This window comes from Pipistrellus hanaki, assembly GCF_964339955.1.
Source record: "Pipistrellus hanaki genome assembly, chromosome: 14".
In the NCBI taxonomy this organism is placed as follows: domain Eukaryota; kingdom Metazoa; phylum Chordata; class Mammalia; order Chiroptera; family Vespertilionidae; genus Pipistrellus; species Pipistrellus hanaki.
In genome coordinates, this window is record NC_140516.1 from 53,130,446 (window position 1) to 53,147,800 (window position 17,355).

General features: G+C 68.8%; 2 protein-coding genes across 4 annotated transcripts in view; one reads left to right on the forward strand and one right to left on the reverse strand.

The window, feature by feature from the left end:
* The window catches only part of FAM53B (family with sequence similarity 53 member B), a 44,315-nt gene extending 27,219 nt beyond the window's left edge, over positions 1-17,096 (forward strand). For all 3 annotated transcript variants that reach the window (XM_084904564.1, XM_084904566.1, XM_084904565.1), the window contains one exon: positions 13,467-17,096. In XM_084904564.1, coding sequence (XP_084760690.1) covers positions 13,467-13,829 — 363 coding nt within the window. In that variant the 3' untranslated portion in view covers positions 13,830-17,096. The remainder of the gene's footprint in view (positions 1-13,466) is intronic.
* On the reverse strand, positions 633-6,796 carry LOC311632663 (uncharacterized protein; the record flags this gene model as incomplete). Its single annotated transcript, XM_084904379.1, has 3 exons — positions 633-2,828; positions 3,022-5,086; positions 6,708-6,796. 2 exons carry the CDS (start codon positions 6,794-6,796, stop codon positions 4,105-4,107), a joined length of 1,071 nt encoding a protein of 356 aa, XP_084760505.1. The 3' UTR covers positions 633-2,828; positions 3,022-4,104.
* Positions 17,097-17,355: the final 259 nt, after the last annotated feature.

Sequence of the window (17,355 nt, forward strand, 5' to 3'; positions counted from 1 at the left end):
GATGCTCAACCACTGAGCCACACAGGCCGGGCGAGGTTTTTGTCCGAGTGTCAGTTTTTCTCCATTGGAATCAGGTTGTCCCTGTGAACAGTGCGGGGTGCAGGCACAGGTAGGGGGCGAGAGGCAGGTGCTGGCGAGCAGACCGGTGACACCAAACCCTGGTGCCCCCTCCCTCGGGTGCTGAGGGCCTGGCGGGACCTCCCCACAGCGGCCATGAGGATGCTCACAGGCCGGACCCGCGCCCTCGGACGGGCTGGTCCTGCGGTCAGGCTGGGCTATGGCTTCAGATGACGGGAGGTGGCCGAGGCCTTATTCTCTGGTTAAACCTGTGAGGCCAGCAAGGCGCTGGGCCACGGTCCCCGCGCCGCCTTCTGTGCCGGCGGGCTGTGCGCCAGGTGGCCTCAGGCCACACGCCCGTCACTCGGCTGTCCCCGCCGTCTCAGAGCCCTGCCTGGCCTCACCCTGGCCTTGGCCTGAACGAGATGAACTCGGAGCCCTGCCTGGCCTCACACTGGCCTTGGCCTGAACGAGATGAACTCGGAGCGATGCGTTGTCAGGAGGTCTCTGAGCCGGAGTGTCGCGGGAGGGCAGGAGGCGGGAGGGCAGGGAGGCGGGAGGGCAGGGAGGCAGGGCCGGCCGTGACCTGTCCCTCCGGGGCCGGCAGGTGCGAGTGGAGAATGAGGCGCTCGAGGCCCCGGCGTCCGGGAGGCCTGGCCGGACCGCGGCCGCCCCGGTCTGTGAGCACCGGCGTTGCCGGAGGGAGCCCCGCGGCCGTGAGCGCTCGGCCTTGCCCGGCAGCGCCTGGCCGCCTCTGGGCAGGCTCGGCAGGCCACTCCCTGGCGGCCAGGGCTGCTCTGCCCGCCGGCCCGGTTCATTCCGGAAGGAACGTGCCGCTTCCATCCCGGAGCGCTTCCTCTCTCCCGGTCCCCCTCCCCGCCTGGCCGTCCCCCCAGAGAGAAGAGGTGCAGGATCTCAGGGCCACAGCCCACCCTGACCCAGAAGCAGGCAGGAGCACCCCCACAGTGCCCCGTGGAGACCCCGGTCCCTGCCCCCGCTGCATCGCCCTCTGCTCGCGTCCCTGGACTCGATCGGCCGATGCCGACCCGGCGCTTTGCTGTCGGGAGAGGAGGGAGGAGCTCACAGGGACCGGGGGCGGGTCAGCCACAGGGTGGCTTCCACGCGGGAGGCCTCCCTGAGCCGCAGTGATTGGTGGAGGCGTGGAGCGCGGGGTGCCCGGGCTCTCTGGAGAGCGGGGGCTTTGCTGCCTCAGCCAGGTGCCCAGACAGGAGCCCTCCACTCCCCGGCCGTGCTGGGAGCAGCCTGGGTGGCGGGTCTCGCTCTGGTGCGGGCACAGGCCCTGGAGACGGGCGGCCCGAGGGCACCGTGGCCTGTGGGCGCCGGGCGGTGTCGGAGGCATCTGCAGCCCCGCTCTGCGGAGCCACCGCGGGAGGGGCCTGGGGGCCCGCGGGCCTTCGCCTCTGATCAGCTGGACTCCTGGGCCCACGGAGGAGGGAGGGGGCGCCCGGCACTGCAGCTGCCAGGGCAGGGGCAGCGAGTGGGCCGGGCTGCAGCGGGGCTGGTGGAGCGGGGCCTGTGCCAGGGGGACAGGCTCCGCCCTCGTCCTGGGCCGTGGAGAGCGGCCACAGCGTCTGGACAGGGTCAGGCCTCGGGCTGACGAGGGGGCACAGTCCTCTCGGGGCCACGTACAAGGCCCAGCGCGGAGGGCAGAGCCCCAGCACCGTGACAGCCAACGGCTGTGGTTGTGAGCGTGAACCTGTGTCCGAACACCGGCCCCGCGCCTGAGTGAGAGGCTGCGGCAGACAGGGCTGGGTCAGGTGCAGGGAGTGCAGTGGGATGGAAACCCACGAGAACGCTGTTAACACTCCCCGCCCTCACTGTGCCGCGTGGCATCGGCTGGGAAATAATGACATGGCTGTGTGCAGCTCTAGCAGGTGTGGCTCAGCAGATAGAGCGTGGGCCTGCAGACTAAAGGGTCCCGGGTTCGATTCCAGTCAAGGGCACGTACCTCGGTTGCAGGCTCCTCCCGCCGAGCCCTGGTTGGGCATGTGCAGGAGGCAGCCAGTCGATGTGTGTCTCTCTGTCTTTCCCTCTCTCTTCCACTCTCTCTAAAAGTCACAGGAGACATATCCTCGGGGCAGGATTAAAAAGGGCATTCGTGTGAGACACTCAGGCCTGGAGCCGGGTCGGCCCGGCCGGCGCTCCTGAGTCGGCTCCACGGGCGCTGCCGGGAGGGACCTCTCAGGAGGGCCCGGAGCAGCTTTGGGGTCTCGGCCGCCACGCCCGGGGCTGGAGCCGAGGAGCTGAGCTCGTCCCTCCCGGGGTTGGGAGCAGGGTCCTCTGGCCCCGGGCTTGGGACGGGAGCTGAGAGCCGGAGGCCCGGGCACAGGCTCGGTGCCGCTGAGATCCACGCGCTGGGACCCGGGCCCTCGGAGGCTGGGGAGGGGCGGCGGCCGGGCTCTGTGCTCGCTGAGAGCGGCGAGCTGTGGCCACGGCAGCAAAGGCAGCCGGGATCCCCGTGGCCGGGCTGTGGTCCGTCCCCACCGGCTCCGAGCCAGGCCTGCACGGCTGACCCCCGCAGGCCCCAGGCCTCCAGCAGGGAGCGCCAGCCGGAGGGCGCCAGGCGGTGGGACGGCCCAGGAGGCCACAGGCCAGGCAGCACTGCCAGAGGAGCCGGTCCTGGGGCTTGGCCGCCGCCTCCGGTTTCCTGGAAAACGGCGTCGTGGCTCCAGGTTGCGCCCTGCCTTAGAGGAGCGCGGGCCTGAGCCTCTGCGGCCAGCGGCTCCGGCAGCTACAGCCTGGGCGCTGTTCTCCCCCTGCCCCCCCCTCCCCCGTGTGCTCTGAGGAGCGCCGCTGTGTGCAGTGCTGAGCTCTCAGGCCCCTCTGCCCCCCCCCCCCCCCGTGTGCTCTGAGGAGCGCCGGCTGTGTGCAGTGCTGAGCTCACAGCCCCCCCCCCCCCCGTGTGCATTGAGGGAGCGCCGCTGTGTGCAGTGCTGAGCTCACAGGCCCCTCTGCCCCCCCCCCCCCGTGTGCATTGAGGGAGCGCCGGCTGTGTGCAGTGCTGAGCTCACAGGCCCCACGGCAAGGCCAGGCGTTGCTTTGAGGCCCATGCTTTTTTCCAATGGGCGGGGCTTAGGGTCCCAGGCCCATCCCATCTTGGTGACCCCTTAGGCTTGGGGGGAGCGGGGCTGGCCTCATGGGGCTGAGGGTGGCCGAGGCAGTCTTCCCCTGTGGGCCGTGGCGGCCGTGGTGGCCGTGGCGGCCGTGGCGGCTGTGGCGGCTGTGGTGGCCGTGGCAGCCGTGATGGGACAGACCGGCCCTGGACGCAGGCTCTGATGTGGGACAGGGAGCTGCTCGGGTCAGTGCCGCCCAGGACAGCAGCTGGGATCTCACGTGACCCTCTGGCCGCTGTGGCCACTGTCTGCGCTGTCCGGCCGGCCTGAGGGGACCGTTGTCACCGTTCTGGATGAAGTCGGCTGAACTAACCCGAGGCGGGAAGTCCGGTGGAAGTGGCGACACTGAGCAGGGCCCGGATGGGACGCTGACGGCTTCCTCAGGGAGCCGGGACGTGAGGAGCCGTGTTCTCAGCAGCACCTGCGGCTCAGCGTGCGGGGCGGGGGTGTGTGAGAGAGAGAGAAAATGAAGGCGCTGCCCTCTGCTCCTTGGGCCTTCCCAGCTGCCCACCCCGGGCCCTGAGAGACCCGCCTCCCCAGGGCAGGGGTGGGGCCTGAGGCTGGTCCCGGAGCGCCCGCGGGAGGAGGGTGAGGGTGAGGGGCAGAGCGGTCCCGCCCCGGGCTTCGGAGTCTGTGTGGGGCCTCTCTGGAGGCTGGTGTTGGGGGCACCGGGACCAGCCTTTGCTCAGTGCCGGAGCTTCTCCTCTGGGTGTAGGTGGACGGAGGGAGCCTGAGCCGCTGTCCACCGGGCCTGCCCGGCCTCAGCCCTGGAGCCTGGGCCGGGGGCGCGGGGACCGTGGAGGGCGAGGCAGGCCTGTGTGGGATGACAGAATCTTGTAAGAACAGATTTAATCTCTAACCAGAGCCTCCCCAGCGGGACTCCCCTCGGTGATGGCTCTTGGGTCTTCTCACCTCAAACCTCCAGCCAGGGGCCGGCGACCACAGCACACAGCCACCTGTTTCCTGTTACAACAGGGACCAGAGGGCCAGCAACGCCTGGGCTATTTAGAGCCTGGCCCTTTAAGAGCAGTTTACCAGCCCCGCTCCAGGTGGCCTCGTGCCTCAGTTTCCCCCCTGGGACAGCGACCTCCGTCTGGCCGCTTCTCCCTGGAAGAGGCCTGCCGTGTCCTCTGGCCTCAGGAATGCGGGTGACGTAGCACGGCCCCCCAACCCTCTCAGGCCCCCCAGCCCAAGCCCCCCCCCCCCCCCAGCACGCCTCCTCCTGTGCTGCTCGATCAGAGCCCGAAGCTGGCGGGGCTGCGGGAGGGAGCGGCCGGCGCCGCGGCGTCTTGGCCGCCGGCCTGGACAGAGCGGCGTTCTCCGCGTGCGGCCGTCTCTGTGCGGCGGGACCCGCTCTCCCGGGGCCGCTCCCGAAGCTTCCGCTCTGGGCGCCTCTGCGGGCGGCCGTCCAGGCCCTGGGGCCGCGGGGAGGGGGGCCCTCTCCTCTCTCCTGCTCCCGCTCTGTCCCGTCCCTCGAGGAGTCTGATGAGGCTGCTCCGCTCCGCGTGGACCCGGACCGGACGCTCCAGCTGGCGGCGGGAGCGCGCCCTGGCCCGGCCCGGGAGCCGCAGCGCCAGACAGACGTGCTCGCCCGGCCGGCGGCCGGCGGAAGTCGCTGGAGGAGGTTGACTTGGCGGCCGCTCAGCCGCGTGGTTTGGAGCAGCTTCGGAGACGGGCGAGGCTTGGCTGACACCGGAGAGCCTCCGACAGCGTGGTTCTGCCTGCTCCGCCGCCGGCCAAGCCCCCTGTGCTGGGAGCCGGCGCCGCCCGGCCCGGAGGCTGCGGCCGGGGCGGAGGCCTGTGGGGACCAGGAGTGCGGCCGGACCGGCGCTGCTGGCGGCCTGCGGGGAGCCGAGGCGGGACCGGGTGCAAGGAGGGAGGGAGGGTGCGTCTCCCTTTAGGTAGAGCTGTTCCCACGCAGCCCCCTCCCGCCTCCTGCACTCGGGCAGCTGTGCAGGGACCACGGGGCTCTGGCAAGAAGCAGGAAGCCTGTGTGTGTGTGTGTGTGTGTGTGTGTGTGTGAGAGAGAGAGAGAGAGAGAGAGAGAGAGAGAGAGAGAGAGAGAGAGAGAGAATTTCCAGGGAGAATCCGTGGTCAGCCACACAGGTGACCCCAATTCTCAGTCCTGTCCACTTCAGCAAAGCTCCCACTGTGTGCGAGATGCGGGTGGGTGTGCGTCAGCCGCGGCCCCCTGAGGGAGACGGACACATTGGCAGGGAGGAGGCACGAGGCAGACAGAGTCCCAGGAACACCGGGTCCCGGGACTGGTGCGGGGGGCTCAGGCACTCCCCGCTGCCCGCGCTCCGTACCCCGAGGCGCATGTGTGATTGCCACCGCACAGAGCAGGCTCTAATGAAAACCCTCTCGGGGCACAGCCGCCCCGGGCGGGAGTGGAATCGGACCTGGGGGCGGCGGAGCGGTCTCAGGTGTGCGGACGGGCAAGGCGCCCTGCCTCGGCCCTCGCCTCCGGCCAGCAAGCTCCGCCCGGCTGCCGGGAGGGGAGGGCGGGTGGTCGCCCGCCGCTCCCAGGACCTGCACCTTCTGTCTTTCTCCTGAGACGGCCTCGCCCTCCAGAGCAGCCGGCCCGAGGCAGGAAACCAGCTGATGGTGTGCGGGCCCTGCCCTGAGGAGGAAGGAAGGAGGCCCCGGGAGGAGGCGGGAGAGGGGGTGCTCGGTCCACACCCCTGGGTGTTGTGGGCTCCTGCTTTGGCAGAGCAGCGGGGCACCCAGTCGTGGTGCTGGTGGGTCAGGGGGGAGACAAGGCCACAGCCACGCCCTGTGCGCCCTCTCCCAGTGCCCCTCACCGCCCTGCCCACCCCGCGCAGCAGCCCCGCTCAGCCCTGCCCTCCCCGAGCACAGAGAGTGTGGGGAGGGCATCACGGTCTGAGGCCTGGTCCAGGGCCGCAGAGCCTCGGCGGGGAGGGGCGGAGGGACCAGCCCCCTCCGTGGGCAGAGGCAGAGCCAGGTGCTGAGTGCAGCTGCCCTCTGCCTCGGCCTGACCGCCGCTGCTGCTGTGGCTGGGCTTTGTGGGGGCAGGACGGAGCCTCTGCCGGGAGTCGGGGAGCCCTCGGCGAAGGGAGGTGAGCCCGGCAGCACCCCTCTGCGCCCCTGCTGTTCCCTCCTTGTTGTAGAGGAGTTTGTGTTCACTCTCACGCCGAGGGCAGGAGCGGGGTCGCAGCTGGGCGACGAGGTCCTTGGCAGAATGAGCTCCTTCCTCTGAGACGCCTCCGCCTCTTCGGCGCCGACGGCTGAGGGGTGACAGCCACCGGAGGGCGGTTGTGCAGGTCGCAGAGAGCGAAGGGTGGAAGCATCTGGCACATCTGGTCACAGGGTGGGTGCCAGCGCATGGCAGCTGCCATCACCAGTCACCACCATCATTACCTTCATCACCTTCATTATCACCACCATCATTATCTCATCGCCATCATCACTGTTATCACTTCACCATCATTGCTATTATCAACATCACCATCATCACCACCACCCCTGTCATTATCTCATCACCATCACCATCACCACTTCATCACTGTTACCACATCACCATCGCCACCATCACCATCATCGCTATTATCACTGCTGCCACCACCACCACCATCATCCAGCATGACGAGCCGACCAGAGCTGTGGAAGATGCAGCCTCGGGCCTGGCTCTGACCCACGTGGAAGCACCTTCATCTGTGGGCCCTGCAGGCACCTGGGCTTCGCTGTGCCGGCGTCGCCACCTGTGGCCTCCTCCCGCGGGGACGGGCTCTTCCTTGGGGGGCTCGGGGATAACGGCTCACTTATCTTAGTGTTTGTTCTGGGAACGAGGCAGAGCCTGTGTCTGAAAATGATCCTCCATTAACTACGTGGCTGAGCGAAGAGGACCGGCTCCATTAGGAGAAAGGCGCCTGGCAGCTCATTAGCGCCTGTGCCTGTGGCCGATCACCGTGCTGAGAGGGCAGCGCTCGGCGCTATAAATACCCGCGTGGGCGCGGGGAGCTGAGTGCGGGGGCCCGGGGAGGCAGCCTCAGCCCGTTCCCTCTGCTGCTCGCCAGCCGCAGGGCCCAGGGCGGCCTCCCTGAGCCCAGCCTGCGGGGCGTCCCTGGGAAACGGGACGTGGGGTGCCCGCCATGGCGCGTCCGGAGCGCCGGAGGGCGTACGGCGAGGCTCCGGGGACCCGGCGCCCGGCGGTGCCGTTCCTCTCGCAGCCTGAGGGTGGGGGAGGGGCTGCCAGGCCGTCACGCCAGCTGAACCCTCCACCTCCCAAGCGGGCCCTGTGCGTGGCGGACCCCCGACAGCCGTGGAGCGTGGGCTCAGCAGCGCCTCCCGCTGGCGAATCCAGGCCTGGCCGGGTGGTAGGAGGAGCCCGGGGCAGGTGGGGCGGGGTGGTGGCTGCTTTTGGGCTTGGGTGGGGCCTGGCCCTCTTTGCTGACGTGCGAAGTAAGGACGAGGGCACCTGGCGGGCGCAGGCTGGGTGCAGGCACTGCTGCTCTCGGGTGGGCGCCCTTCCTAACCGCGAGGCAGCCACTCCTGCCGTTTGGTGGCGGCCCTGCCCGGTGCCAGCCCGTGATCGGAACTGAATCCAAGGGCCGATGCTCTAGCCACTGAGCAACACCGGCCAGGGCAATCCCGGTGTTTTTGCAGCAGCAAGGGGGGCCCCTGGGTGAGCTTCGGGGAGTGCTGCAGAGCTGGTTTCTCCCCTGCCTCGGGGTGGAGAGGCAGTCCTCTGACGAGTCCTCTGGGCCCGGGGCTCAGAACCCACACACGTCCCTGCCACTCCCTGCGGCTCTGGGGGGGGGGGGGGACAGCCGGGCCCAGGGAGTCGGAATGTGCCCAGGAATGTCCTGCCTCGCCCGTTGCCCTCGGGCATGTCCATGGCACCTGCCCTCCCAGGCACGCCGGGGCACGCTGGGACACCCGCCTCCCCTACCCTCGCAGGCCTGGGGTAGCTGCTCTCATGCCTGCTCCCAGGCGGGACCCACACAGGGCAGCAGCCCTGCTGAGGCAGTTCCCCATGGGGCCCCTGGGGGGCGAAGCTGGGCACCAGGAAGTGGTGGTGCTGCCCCACCAAGGCAGGCCTGTTCACAACCTCCTTCCAGCCCTCGCAGCCCTGAGGCCGTTCTGGTTCCGAGTCACAGACGGGGAAGGAGGAACTCAGGCTGCAGACAGAGCCCCGGGAATACCAGGCCCAGTGCAGAGGTTCTACCCAAACGGACCATCTGGGTGTGGAGAGCGGCTACAGCTTTGGGCAGGTTCAAGCCTGGGGCTAATGAGAGGGCAGCTCCTCTCGTGGTGAAGCCACGTGCAAGTCCCAGCACAGCGACAGCCAAAGGCTGTGCTTGTGAGCTTGCCCTTATGGTCCGCACCTGTGGCCCCACGAGGCTGAGTGACGGGGCTGCGGGAGGAGCAGCCGGTAAACAAGCTGGAGCAGGTGCGTGTGGTGGAGGGGATCGAAGCCCGAGAGAACGCTGTGACCAGGCCCTCCTTCTGCCCGTGGGATCTGCTGTAAAAGGGAGACTCGGCCTGTGGGCTGTGGCGCTGTCTCTCCGTCAGAGAGCAGGGTCCCACCGAGCCCCAGCTTCCTTCTCGTCTGTCTTTTCTCAGTCCGTCACCGCCCCCTCAGGTTCCCCGTGGCCGTGGTGGTGCGGCACGTTGGGGCGCTCTGTTCCTGTCTGCAGGCATCTGGGATGCAGCGAGCAGCTCTGTGTCTGAGCCCAGAGCCTCGCCCGCAGCCCGTGGGGGGCCAGGGCCCAGCACACACGGGGGCGGGAGGCGGGGGAGGGCTTTAGCTGGGCCGAGGGGGAGAGGGTCACGGAGGGGGATCCGGCCGGCGGAGGACCTCCCAGGGAGCCTCGTGGCAGGAGTGGGTGCCCGGCCCAGGCCCCGGGGGAGGGCTCTGCAGGAAGCCTGGGGGCCGGTGCTGGGCGGGTGCGAGGCTCGTGAGCTGCTCCTGGGGCCGTTGGGCCTGGAGCTGGGACAGGACGTGGCCTGAGGGGGCCTTCCGGGGCCATGGCGTGGAGGCGGGGTTCTGTCAGACTGGGTGCCATGCCAGAGCGGCCTGGATGGCCGCCTCCTGGGCGGACGGACCCGGGCTCACGCGGGATGGCGCTCCTGCCGGAGCCGGGCTGGGCGGTGGGACTTCCCCGGGATGCCCCCCGTGCGTGGCCGGCTGGAGCCGGCGGCCTGGGAGAGGGTGCGGGTGCCCAGACAGGGCCCCCAGAGCTGTGCCGAGACCCTGTTCCTGTTGCCCACCTGCGGGGGACCCGTCACCCTTGGACCCAGGCACCGAGCAGGGGCGTGGGAGGAGGCGGCCTCGGGGCGGGCGCCGTGAACGTGCCTCTGCAGGGTGGCCGGGCGTGGGGGGGCGGGACTTCCTCATGGCAGCCAGCGCCGCCCTCCCCCAGACACTTCCTGTCCCCCTGCCCCCGCTGCTGTGTGCACCTAGAACCCGTGACCTGGGGGAGCCTCGAGTCTCCGTTGCCAAATCAGGGGCTCACGGGGCTCAGAGCAGAGCTTCTCTTCTGCTCTGGCTGTCGCTGCCCTCGCTCCCGAGGGTGAAAGTGAAGAAAGCGTTTCAGACGCCGGGTCACCCAGCGCCGGCCGGGGGAGGGGGGCGGGGGGGCAGAGGGGCGGGGAAACGGCCCCACGGCCCCACCTGGCCCCTCGGCCCGGCTTCCTGTGAGAGTCCCGCCTCCATCCAGGGTCAGGTTTATCTAAGTGAGAGGAGAGAGGCCACATAGCCTAGTTCTCTCTCTGAGGCAGGCAGAGAGAAACCGCCCAGGAAGCTCCCAGCGGAGAGACGTGGGGACCTTCCAGGCCGTGGCGCTCGGGCCGGCTCTCCTGGCGCCTGGAGGCCTCTGTCTGCGGGAGTCTGTAGCAGAGATCGGCCAATTAGATTTATTTATTTTAAAAAATACATATATGTTATTGATTTTTTTACAGAGAGGAAGAGAGAGGGATAGAGAGTTAGAAACATCGATGAGAGAGAATCATCCATCAGCTGCCTCCTGCACACCTCCCACTGGGGATCTGCCCACAACCAAGGTACATGCCCCTCACTGGAATCAAACCCGGGACCTTTCAGTCCGCAGGCTGACGCTCTATCCACTGAGCCAAACCGGTTTTGGCTAATTAGATTTATTTATTAGTCCTCATCGAGGACGTGGGGAAGGGGTTGGGGAGGGAGAGAGAGAGAGGAGAGAAACATCAATGATGTGAGAGAAAAATACCAATCTCGGCCTCCTGCACACCCCTCCGGAGGAGCGAGCCCTCACCCTGACCTGTGCCCTGACCGGGAATCGACCGGCGACCTCGGGGTGACAGCACGCCCGACGCCCGACCCGCTGACCGCTCCGGCCGGCGGTCACATTGGCCTTAAAAGGAGGAGAGTTCCCGGAGGCAGTGGAAGCAGCCCCCACCTGTTAGTCTGCATCACTGATTGGCTGTGATTGGAGTTTCCTGCCTAGGGGATACGGGTGTGTCCTATCATTTGATTTTAAGAAAGGGATGGAAGAGCCAGGACGAGGAGGTGGGCTCCCGCCAGGCCCCCATTTCCCAAATGAATGCTCTTTTAGTCTCTCTTCGTTTGTGTTTGGCCTTCTCCAGAACCCAAACCCTGAACCAGGCGGAACGTGAAAGGGGCTCCCACAACAACCCGGGCCTGTGCCTTGACCGGGAATCGAACTCTGACCTCCTGGTTCATAGGTCAATGCTCAACCCCTGAGCCAGGCCGGCCGGGCCCCAGACATCCCTGAGGCACACAGGCCTCCTGCAGCCCTGCAGCCTTCCTCCTGGGGAGCTGGGAGCTGGGCTTCTGGGCAGCCTGAGCTTCCAGGGCGTGCTGGGCACGGGGCAGCCAGGGCTGGGCGTGGTGTGCACCCTGGAGGGCAGTGTGGGTGGCCTCCCGGGGATGGAGTCAGGACAGTACACACACTGCCCATTGTGGCCGTCACATTCCTCTGGGCGTGCCACTGGAGGGCGTGCCACCGCCCGGGCATGGAGGAGGCGGCTTGGGTGTTCCCTGCGGCTGAGTTTTGAGTCAACAAGGTTTCAAGGTGACCGGGCTTTGCAGCCCGGGAGCAGGTGCCTGAGGGCTAGTGGGGTGGGGCCTGGTGGCCGGGGCTGACTGTACTGGCTGAACCTCCCAGCGTCTTGCCTGCTGCAGAGCAGGGACCCAGTGCGTCCAGAGAGCCGAGGTGGCCCCGGTGCCCTCGGCCCGCCTCACTGGGCAGGTCGGGGGGGCTCGTCTGAAGGCCTGGTGCCCCTTCCAGGCCAACCCGCGTCTGTCGCCCGCAGAAGTTGGGGGGACCCCACGGGTGGCGATGGGCCTCCTGCTATCAGTCACACCGCCAGCCTCAGTCCGAAGGGCGGCGGATGGTCACGGGGACACGGGCCCTCACGCCGGCTCCCGCAGGCTGCCCCGGAGCCGGAGCTGGGATGGTGGGAGCACGGGCGTCAACAGGACAGGAAGCCCCCGCTGCTCGGATGGTCCTGCCTGACCTCGTGGCACACGGGCCAGCGCCCGGGCCCTGCCCATGCCGGCGGCTGGCGCTGCGGCCCCCACTTGCCGGGACTTCTCGGAGACGCAGCTCTGCCTCGGCGGCCAGGTCCCGCCCACACCTCGCCCTGGTCCCTGGGAGGCCAGCCCCGCTCTGGGCCTGGGCGGGCCTGCGGGCGGCGTGCACCCGCTGTCAGCCTGTGTCCCAGCCCCGCCCTCGGCTGGGAGCAGGGGCCCAGCACCCTGGGTGGCGTTCAGGCTGTGCCGCCGCTCAGGCAGGGCCCGGCTGCCTCCTCCCGCAGGCCCGCCCGCACGGAGGCGGCAGTGGGGGGGAAACGGGGTCTTTGTTAACTCGGGGAGCACAGATGACAGCTCTGCTTGCAGGAAGTCATGGGCTCAATGCGAAGTGAAAACTCGGGGCCTTTGTAGAAGCTTCTGGATTTCAAGATGGCAGAGCAGAGCGCTCACCACGCCTGGGGCCCTGCTGAGCCGGCCCACGAGGGCCCTGGGGACCGGGAGCTCGGCAGCCGAGCCTCTCGCTGTGCCAGGCAGAGGAGGCAGGGGCCTGGGGCTGAGGGGCTGCCCGAGGCCCTCCCGCCGAGCCCCGCGGTCAGCCCCCGAGCCAGCATCTCAGGTGGGGCCGGTTCCCGTGGAAACCAGCTGGCTGCTGGCTGGTGTCACCCAGCCCCAGGCTGGGCATCAGCTCAGCCCTCCGCCTCCACCCCCCTGATCCGGTCTGGGCCGGTGGGCGGGGTGGGCACTGTGCCCCTTTGTCAGCAGGCAGCTGGCGCGTTTCCATTTGCGTCAGTGGCTTCTCTACGGAATGCCCTGCCCGTGGCTCCAGAGCCTCCCGGCTGAAAGGCCTGCGGGAGCGGGTGCCGGTCTGGGCTGCCTCCCCCGCTGACCGGCGTGGGAGGCTGGTCCTGGGGCCGGGGGTGCGCGCACCTCCTGTGTGCTCTTCAGGTAAAACCCTCCAGTGGCCCTGCCCCGAGGCTCCTGGCTCCTGTGAGCAGGGCCCCCTTCGGAGAGGTGCCCGAGGCTCAGGGCTGCCCCTGTGGCCGCCCCAGTGTGGGTGCTGCCAAGCCTGTGCCCTTGGCCACTTTGCAGGGGAATAACTGGATTTTGTATTTCTTGGTTTTTTTTTTTGTTTTTTTTTAAACATATTTTGTTGATTTTGTACAGGGAGGAAGGGAGAGAGATAGAGAGTTAGAAACATCGATGAGAGAGAGTCATCGATCAGCTGCCTCTTGCACACCCCCTACTGGGGATGTGCCCGCAACCAAGGTACATGCCCTGGACCGGAATCGAACCCGGGACCCTTCAGTCCCCAAGCCGACGCTCTATCCATTGAGCCAAACTGGTCTCGGTATGAATTTTGTATTTCTTGTTTTTTTAAAAAAAATATATAAATTTTTAATGATTTCAGAGAGGAAAGGAGAGGGAGAGATAGAGAAATATCAATGAGACAGAATTATTGATCGCCTGCCTCCTGCACGCCCCCTACTGGGGATGGAGCCCGCAACCCGGGCCTGTGCCCTTGACCGGGATTTGAACCTTGACCTCCTGGGTCACAGGTCAGTGCTCAGCCCCTGTGCCCTGCGGCTGGGCTCTTGCATCATCAGCGGGTGCCGTGGCCCAGGTGTTTCTCCAGAGCGAGTGGCTGACATCCCTTCTTCCCGACGATGGAGGAGCCTGGGGCTGGGGGGTCTGCCCCCTCCTGGCGGGCACTGGCCTGGCTCGGGGTTTGGGGGCTCGGGAGGGGCGTGACCCTTGGTAACCTGTGTGTCTCCCCACAGAACTGCCAGGCCTTCAGCAGCCTCAGCGGCCTGAGCTCCGGCACGGAGGACCGCGCCCCCCACAGCCCCTTCGCCCTGCACGTCAGCAGCACCAGGGCCTGGGCCGCCCTGTTCTCGGCCGCGGCCGCCGGGCCCGGGGGCAGGACTCCCGCCGGGACCCCGGTGCCCGAGCCCCCTGCCCCCTCCTTCGACGCCCTGGCCTGCACGGAGGAGCTGTGCTGGGAGGAGGCGGAGGGCGGTGCCCCGGGCGAGGGCTGCGGCCGGCGGGGGGAGCCCGCCCCCGCCTGGCGGGACCGGGGGGCCGAGAGCAGCCCCTGCTCCCTGGACGGCGAGCTGGACATCGAACAGATAGAGAATAACTGAGCGGCTGGCGGGCGGCACCAGCATCCGCCTTCCCGCGGCCGGGCGGGCGCTGGAAGCGGAGCCCACTCCCGGCCTGAGAAGGCATCCGGGAAGGAGCCGGGTCCCAGGAGCGCCCCCTCCTCCCCGGAGGCTGCTGCCCGGAGACTCCGGCCCGGTGCATAACAGAGCCGGGCCCTCACTGGCGCGGCCACGGCCACGGCCACAGAAGGACACGGGCCCCACGCGTCCCAGGCACCCGCCGGGCACTCCTCCCCGCTCTGCCTGCGGCCTGGCCGGGGCTCGGCCCTGCGGGGTGTCCGGTCCCTCGGCCTCCAGCTCAGGTTCCTCTCCCTCAGAGTCACTCTGTGCCTTGCCTCCGGGCCCGCAGCCTGGGAAGGCTCAGGCAGCACCTCCTCCTGCAGCACAGACCCCGCCTTCCTTCCGAGTGAGAGACGGGCCCGGGGCCTTCCCGTCTGAACGCGGGCCAGGGAACAGCCTGGGTGCCCGGCAGAGGCCATCAGGTGGGGCAGACGTGGGCGCAAAGACAGACCCGCTCACCTCCCCGTGTGCGGCCAGCCTGGCCCCGGGCTCCCGGCCACTCGGACCCGCTCCACGGGGTTGACGGGGGCAGCTGTCCCCCGTGCCGCGGTCACTGGGGGCGGCTTAGCTGATTCGGGATCGGAGAGATGGCACCATGGGAGGGCAGCCTCTTGGAAATGCCCTCAGGAGGCGGGAGGGTGAGCAGGTGCCCCCGCCAGGCCCAGGTCAGGGTGCGGTGTCGCCGGCCGCTCTGGGGCCTGGCCGAGGCCGGCACAGCCCCCTGTGGGGTTCCAGGCGCGTGCTCGGGGTGGGGGGCGTTCCCTGGGGCTGTAACCCGGGCGCCCCGTCCACCCGGAGCGGAGCCCGCCACTCGGCGGTGGGAGCGGAGGGTGCTCATTGCCACTTCCTTGCCGCAGCCCCGCCCCGGGCACAGAGCTCCAGGCACACGCACACCCCCTGCTCCTTCCCTCCCGCCCCCGCTCCTCGAACCCTGCTCCCCGCCCTGGCAGCCCTGGTGGCGGCGAGGAGCCTGCCCCCTGAGACTTCACCCCGCCGCCCGGCTCGGCCAGCTGCCGACGACCGTGTGGCTGTTGGCATCGGGCCTTAACGCCCTGGCACCTCCGCACAGCCACTGGGTGGGCTCAGGAGCCCTGGCTCCTCTTCCCGCGGCTAAGAGCAGCCGGTGCGGGGCCCCGGGCTCCTGGTGGGTCAGGCAGGGCCTCCCCGAGGACAGGCCCCGGAGCCCCACCCCCTCACTGTTTCCATCGGAAGAGGTGGCGCAGGCCCAGACGCACAGGCGGCTTTTCGGCAAATCGGCCGGGACGCTGGCAGAGCCCGGCCGTGGCTGTGGCCGTGGCCGTGGTGCTGGGTCCCGGCTGGAGCGTGATGGGGGGCGGGCTGGGGGGCGGGGAGGGGCGCACCCTTCGGGGCGTGGAGACCAGAAATGGAGGCTCAGGGTCGATGAGTACATCTTGCCCGTCCCCTCCAGGTGGGTGTGGGCGCCCCTGTTCTTGGCGGAAACCCGCGAAGGCTGGGCCACAGTCAGGTCACCGGACGGCACCTGCGTTAGAGACCACGTGCTCCGTGTCCTCCTAGCCAGTGGGAGGCAGGACTGGGCCCACCGCTCGAAGGCAGTCCCGCCTGGGAAGGAGAGGCCCGTCTCCCCGTCCACACAGCAGGCGCCCACGGCGAGGGGGCGGGGGCTGAGCCGGGCCGGGCAGCGGCCCCAGGTGCCGCTCTTGGGGCGGAGGAGGGGTCATGTCGGGGGGGGGGGTGGGGGGAGGTGTCTCAGGGCTGCAGTGCAGGTGACCTCAGAGCCCTCCTCCCCCCTGCCCCGCGGTCCGCCCGCCAGGGGGCCGCTGGGAAGAGGGACTCCAGGCCCGGCAGGCTGGCCCTTTCCCGGCTCCCGGCTCCTGGCTCCCGGGCCCTCGGGACTGTGCTGCCCAGCAGCTCCTGGCCACACCCACACCTCAGCCGCTTGGGGAGGGATGGCCCGGTCCCTTCTCAGAGGAGACAGCCTTGGGCTGGTTGTGTATTTGGTTGGAGAGGGCAGACTTCTAGAAGGTTCTGCCACCTGCCCGGAGAGGCCCGTCTTCCCCCCCCGCCCCCGCCCCTCTGGTCCTGGAGGGAGGCCCCGCTGACCTCGCCCCGCCGGAGCCTCCCTGGGCCGATGCCCTGGCCTCCTGCCCCGCGGGCACAGCGAGGATGTCCGAGTGGGAGGGCGGCTGCCGGGCCTGCGGGACAGCCGGGTTCTGGGGCGGCGGTGGGGAGAGGCCCCTCTCACCCAGGGCAGCACCCGCCCCAGCGCCGGGCTCCCCGCCCCAGCCGCCGGGCTCCCGGCCGGCATGGTGAACCTGCCCGCCTCCCGTTTACATGCCGCCGTCTCTTGCCTTACTCCGGTGGCCGGCCCACGGCACGCAGGGCCCCGGCCACCGAGCTTCTGACCACACACTTCCGCTCTCAGAAAGCCTTACTTTTCAACACGATTTTTGTAGCAGGAAAGTTTCGTGGATTTGTATCCGGAGGAAAATGCCAATAGAGAAGCCACGTGATCAAACCAAACCGACGTCCAAATGGGTGTCCCTGCGCAGAGCGCGTGGCTCCCGCCCTTGGGTGCTGCCCAGGGGCCTAGGGCTGCCGTCCCAGCAGCCTTCCTGGCATCGACCCCCCACAGCCGCTCCCGGGAGGCCCTGCGCCTCTGCCTCTGCTCAGGGTCACGACGTGCCCTCTGGCCTCGGGGCCGGTCACCTGGTGATGACCGCTCCGGCTGTGGCCCGGGCACGAGCAGTCCCTGCTGACGCCGGGCCGTGGGTGTGGCCCCTGGACCGCCTCTAGCCGGTCACACAGCTGCTCGAACCCCTCCCACGGCGCCAGCAGAAGACCAGGCCTCTTGAAAGTACAAGATGAGAGTCGCAGGCCACGTGGGGCTGGGGCCTGACCCTCCGGCACAGCCTCCGGCAAATTGTGCTGCCGGGGTGTGGGGTGTCCTGGGGCTCGGTGACGGGGTGGCCTGTTTCTGGGGATGGGCGTGTTTTCCGGAAACTCCAGGGAGGGTGGCGGCCTGAGTGGGTGGTGGGTCAGGCCCCTGCCCGGCAGAGCCTTGTGTGCCCAGGCGCGGGGTCTGGCCACCCCCGCCCCCAGCTGCTCCCCAGCCCCTCGGGCCATGCTGCCTTGCACTAGAGCCCTCTAGTCTCAGGAATTCGCTTGTTACTTTTACTGTGTAAATAAAGCTTCCTGGTTTAATGGCCACCGCAGAGCTGTCCGGCTGGTTTCTGTTGGGCGTGGCTAACGGGCGGCCCCCGGGGCAAGGCAGGGCCTGGACCCCCGTCACCGGAGCCTCAGGGTCCGTCTGTGAGGTGGGACACCAGGCTCTCCACACTGGGGAGGCTGGATACGGGGCAGGGGCTGCGTGAGGGCCCAGGGGGAGATGGGCTGTGGCCAGGGCCATGGCTGTGGGGGTACCATTCTAGAGGTGCCATCTGGGTAGCCCCGTGCCCAGGCCGTGCTC